This window comes from Octopus bimaculoides, chromosome 6 (assembly GCF_001194135.2).
Source record: "Octopus bimaculoides isolate UCB-OBI-ISO-001 chromosome 6, ASM119413v2, whole genome shotgun sequence".
In the NCBI taxonomy this organism is placed as follows: Eukaryota; Metazoa; Mollusca; class Cephalopoda; order Octopoda; family Octopodidae; genus Octopus; species Octopus bimaculoides.
Genome location: NC_068986.1, coordinates 55,726,249 through 55,732,600, shown reverse-complemented (window position 1 = coordinate 55,732,600; position 6,352 = coordinate 55,726,249). Strand labels below are relative to the sequence as shown.

Below are 6,352 nucleotides of genomic sequence, written 5' to 3'. Positions count from 1 at the left end.
ATTATTATTATTATTATTATTATTATTATTATTATTATTATTATTATTATTATTATGATAACGCCAACGTTTCTTTGAACAAAACAAACAGTTCAACTCCAACTCGAAAAGATTCTACCAAGAACTTGGCAAAAATAAAATAGAGGTCAATGCAGTACCAACAGCAGAAGACGTGGAACAATTTTGGAAAAAAATATGGTTGGTGAAGGAATAACCGCTGAAAATATCTATCAAAAAAATAAACACAGCACCCGAACAACTCTGGACTCCATAACAACAGAAGAGGCCACCCTGGCACTGGAAATACTAAGCAACTGGAAGGCACCTGGACATGTCAAGATCCCCGACTTCCGGTTAAAATATCTAACAAGAATACATAAAACGCTGGCTGAGAAACTTAAGGAAATACTAGCAGAGCCAGAGACAATGCCTGAATGGTTTACGGAAGAGAAAACTATCCTAATTCCTCAATCCACTGAAACAGAAAGCCCAGAAAATTACTGCCCGATAACTTGTCTCCCTACAATTTACATAGCCTTTACTGCAATAATACTGCAGAGAATGGGCAAAACACATCTGGAAGAAAACAACCTGTTTCCAGAAGAGCAGAAGAGATGTTGCAAGGTCTAATACGGCAGTAAAGATCAGCAACTGATCAATAAAGTCATAACTGAAGACAACCGCAGAAAGAAGAGGGATCCAAGTATGGCTTGGATCGGTTATCGAAAGGTTTTTGATAATATTCCCCACACATGGATCCTAGAAGCACTAGCCATGAACAAGGTAGCACCAATAATCATAAAATATATAATATATTCCATTAATGAATGGCAGACAGTGCTACAGCTCCAGACAAAAGAGGGACTCATAAAAACCAAAGCCATCCCCATTAGAATAGGAATATTCCAGGGAGAGACGCCTTCTCCGCTCCTTTACTGCTTGGCACTGACACCTTTATCTTACATACTAAACGGAGCTGGATGTGGATACAACTATTACGGCAAAACAATCAATAAATCTCTTGTATATGGATGGTCTAAAACTGTACGCTACAAATGATAAACTCTTGGAAACTTTACTACAGACAGTACGTGGATTTACCATAGAAATAAACACGAAATTAGGCTCAGAAAAATGTACCAAAGCAACCTTGAAAAGAGGAAAACTAGTCAAGAGTAACAACATCATACTAGATAAAGCAAATGAAATAAGACAATTAGACCAAAGCCAGACATGCGAATACTTAAGAATCAATGAACTAGATACTGTACAACATACACAAATGATAGAGAAGATAAGAAAGGAATGCTATAGACGAGTTCGATTAATACTGAAAACAGAGCTCAATGCGAAAAACAAGATAATAGGTATCAATATTCTAGTCAGCTCAGTTGTAAGTTACAGCTACAATATTCTTAACTGGACTCTAAATGAACAAATCAAAATAGACAGGTAACCAAGAAAAATGACAGGATTTAGGATGCACCACCCAAAATCTGACATAGAACGGATATATATACAACTTATCGAAGGTGGTAGAGGCCTTATACATCTAGAAACTATTACGAAATAGCCACCATAGGACTACAGAAATACCTACTTCAGAAGCAAGGAAAACTAATACAAATAGCCACAAAAAACGAACAAAACAAAAATTTGTTTTCTGTCTTTAAGGAAGCTGACAAATACAAAAAATAAGTCATAGTACCTAACAACTATGAAGAAAAAGAAGAAACGACAAAAGGTACACAACAACTGAAATCCAAACTAAAACTGACACAGCAACAAACCATGATAGAAAAGCCCTTACATGGCAAATATTGGGTTAAGTTAAATAAAAAAGAAATAGACAATGCAAAATCGCAACAATGGCTGAGAAGCTCAGGACTCAAAGCAGAGAAACTTCTAGTTGACAATAACAGTTCTCTGGATCAACTTTCATTTTGTTTTAACATTTCACGAAAGATGACACCCATCATATCCCACTAAGAACAGAGCGTAACATTTTTCCAGGTGTAGTCTTGATTGAGGATGGATTCTCCTTTTACATTGGTTGCTAACCATTCTCGTTTACGTTAGATTTGATTAATGAGAGCCCATCTTTCATAACTTGTGATGATTCTACTCAGGAAAGGTTCCGTAGCAAGTCTATATTACTCTTCATTGACGAGCAGAAGGCAACATTTTGATTAAGCTGAAAAGCAGTCAAATAATGCAAGACCCACTTTTCTTAATTTATGGAGGTTTTTATGATCGAAGTATGACTTGAATTGTTTTGCTTTTGATTTTCCTCAACGACGGTTTCCAGAAGCTCAATGTTTATAAAACCTGGTCGTCTAAATCAAGGAGAAAAAATTCCCGAGCTAAAAACTGGCATATTTGGAGTCTAAAAGTTTCATTTCCATAGATAGAACAATTCTGTAACTGAACTTACATATATTTTGAATTCATACACCAAGCAGTGATTTTTGTGGGTCTGATCAAAAATCATTTTAAAAGGGTATAATTGATACGCCTTGAACCACTATGCTAAGAAAGTAATCTGCAAAAAACGAGGAAAAAAAAACACGTTAGAATATAAAAATTAATGTTAATTTCATCGTGTGGAAAAGTACCCATCGTGTGGAAAAGTAGTGATGCCAACATGCGATGTCACTGTTACTCAGAGTTTCACGTTCCCGTTCGTCGGACAGGAACGTGAAACAGTTTTTGTGATATCTTTGCTGCTTTTTAATAAAGTATATTATTCTACCTCCAGTATTCGAATACTATTTTTTTCACCTTGTTTCGCAGTTATGTGCTTACTCTGATATATATATATATATATATATATATATATATATATATATATAATGAGGGAGGGAAACAGAAAATGAAGTTCATGAGAATCTTTATTCATCGCAAGGATCGTTTCGACCCACTTTGCATTGGTCCCTTGCGGGTGGAATACTGTACAAATGGTTGTGTTGCACCCTTCGGTGCAGATGCATCTCATCAGGGGTATAGTTTTAAAAAAGATACCTCACTAAATATTCTCAGTTTCGCTCGGCGTGTTGTTATCAGTAAGTTGTTGGCTATAACGGTAGCTTTCAAGCATGTCTTTAAAAAAGTAGTTGGAAAGCCATCAAGACCCTTGTCGAGTTTAAGTTCATCCCATAAATGGCCAATATTATATCCTCTTCTTTTGTGCCGATGTAATCAATGGATGCCTCTTCCATGAGTGGATCTGTGGTGTTAAAGAACTCATCGAGCTTATTTATTTGACTATCTCTTAGTGGAGAAGTGAAAAGACTTCGGAATTGATAATTTAGTATGTGTGTATACATACATACATACATACATATACACATATACATACATACATACACGCATATACATACATACATACATACATACATACATACATACATACATATACACACGCACATACATACATACATACATACATACATACATACATACATACATACATACATACATGCATACATACATACATAAATACATCCATACATACACACATGCAAATGTTTTTAATTTACTTTTTTAATCCAAAACCATACAAGTTATGAAAAAATAATAATACAGGTCGAGGGTTAGCTCTTTTAACCGATGTGTCACTACTTCAAGGTTAGGTCTTCTTTAGGAAATCTTCGAAGTAAAGGTGTTGTTAGCTGACCTCTCTGTTCTGTAAAGTCAGTGAACAACACTTTTTCTCCGAAGATTTTCTGAAGACAGTATCCTAATCGTGAAATATTGAAATACCAGGTAAAAGTATTAACCATCGACTTGGATTATTATTATTATTTTTATGACTTGCATTATTTTAGCTCTAAAAAATTAAAACTTTTATATATGTAGTTTCTAATGCTCCATAAAAACTATATTAATCGTATACATATATTTAAGGATATGTATGTGTGTGTGTATTATATATGTGAATGTTTGCATGTATGTACATATGCATGAATGTATGTATGTGTATATATTCTATGTGAAGATATGTTATGCATAGCAAAATATCCGGCGAAACGGCAGAGGAAAGCTAGATGTACTCGTGTGTATAACCTAAGAATTCAGTAGCACGTGTCTGGCGGACGGAAAAGAGATTTAATAAACAACCGCAGGGATAAGATCAACAACAGCCAACACTACCCCCACCACTGCCATTGCCACCACCGCCAGCACCACCACCAACAACAACCACAACAAAACTAGAACTATTCTAGCCATTGAAGAATAGCCAGGTGTAACAGTCAAATCTCCCTCGAATTATCACCTAACGTCTTAAATAACGAAAATGCATATTAGATTGTGTTGTCTTACATAACTCCTAAAAAGACTGTAGGATCACGGCTGGAATGCATTTTGATTATTGGCGCTCTCGATCAGAATTGACCTATGGGTAAAACAACAACAATCACCATTACAACACAAACACACCACAACAGCTGTAGTAGCAGCCGTAATAATGATAGGTGAGAAAGAGAGAGAGAGAGAGAGAGAGAGAGAGAGAGAGAGAGAGACATCCTCCACCACCATCTCTGCTATTGCATATTAAACAATATAAGCAGTACCAGTAGTAGTAATAATAATAGTCGTAATCGTAGTCGTAGTCGTAGTAGTGTGTAGGAACAACACTCTTTATATAAGAGTGAACACAACTACGGCGATTAAAGCTCGGCAACGCAACGGTAAACGTACATAACGTAACAAGCAAAAAGGCTGCTGCCGTTTTCAAAATAAAACCGAGTCAGCCACACAGGGAGAGAGGGCGAGAGGGGGAGAACAATCTATAAAATAACATTAGAATGGTAGTTAAGAGACTACACAATGATCCGGTTTTGGATATTCACAGCATTTCTCATTTCTCTTGGTTGCTATATCTGTGTGAAAGCTCAGGACGACTTTTCAAGTAAGATATTCCATTATATTCTAAGCAAAAACAAACCCAAAAGAAAAGAAAATAAATTGCCTAATTTTTTTCGGCAACTGTTGCAATTTTTTGCAGTTCCATTGCTTTCCTTCTTTGGTTCTTGCTTGTTTTGTTTTGATTCTATCTTCTCACTCATATCCCTTCCCCGCCTCTCTCTCTCTGTATCAGTCTATCTATCTATCTATCTATCTATCTATCTATCTATCTATCTATCTATCTATCTATCTATCTATCTATCTATTCATCTATTTATCTATTTCTTCCTGTTCCTTGTTCTTATTAACTGTCTTCTCATTTCTTTCTTTCATACGCTCTAGTTTTCTACATCTTTCAAACGCATTGAGTAAGAGAGAGAGAGAGAGAGAGAGAGAAATGGGTGGAGAATGGGGAGAAGCAGGAGGGAGAGAGGAGAGTTTGGTATCTTCTACGTTAGAGACGTCGTCCATTCACAAGAACTATGTGACTGTCGACAAGTATATAAATAGAGGAATTTGCAAGCATGCGCGTGTTCATTCTACATTATATTATGCTTCAATTTGTCTCTCTATCTACATATCTAGCTTGCTATCTGCCGTTCTATCTGTCCATCTGCATGTCTGTCTATCTACCTATCTACATGTCTGTATATCTGTTTGTCTATCTATCCATCAATATATCTGTCTACTTATCTATATAACTATCTATGACTAGTGGATAGTTCATTCTGTCTATCTGTTTATTTTATTTCTATTCTCTAAATACGTAAATACGTTTTCCTATCTATATTTATAAAGTTACTACTAAATTTGTTTACTTTTTTAGTCTCTCAATCTATCGCTTTACATAACGCAAATGCAAAATATACACACATTACTTCTTTCTGTCTCACACATACACATCTTATTTATCTGTCTGTCTATCTATCTATTTACCAAGGTATGTTTTATGTTTCAATGTTTCCATATATTTCTCTTTTACTACTCTCTCTCTTTTCTTCCCCCCTCTCTCTTTCTAAATATATATATGCGCGTGTTTATTGTGTGTACGTGTGTCATGCTGTCTCTCCAACTTTCTCTCAGTCACCGAGGGAGAGCTTGTCTATTTGTCTATCACCTGTCAATGTGATTGACTTCTCCTTAACTTTCTACCTTCGTAACTATTTAGTCGTTCATGTAACAACCTCATACACAAAGACTCATATATAGATACACACACACACACACACACACACACACACACACACACACACACGCAGATAGATAGATAGATAGATAGATAGATAGATAGATAGATAGATAGATAGACAGACAGACAGACAGACAGACAGACAGACAGACAGACAGGCAGACAGACAGATAGATAGATAGATAGATAGATAGATAGATAGATAGATAGATAGATAGATAGACATGCATAGACGCATATATAATATATGTATAT

At 35.6% G+C, this 6,352-nt stretch overlaps 1 protein-coding gene across 1 annotated transcript in view; it reads left to right on the top strand.

Moving 5' to 3' along the window:
* The first annotated feature begins 4,597 nt into the window (after positions 1-4,597).
* The window catches only part of LOC106874787 (protein quiver), a 213,840-nt gene continuing 212,085 nt past the window's right edge, over positions 4,598-6,352 (top strand). The window contains exon 1 of the mRNA XM_014922641.2: positions 4,598-4,912. Within this exon, the coding sequence (XP_014778127.1) occupies positions 4,831-4,912 (82 nt within the window). The 5' untranslated portion in view covers positions 4,598-4,830. The remainder of the gene's footprint in view (positions 4,913-6,352) is intronic.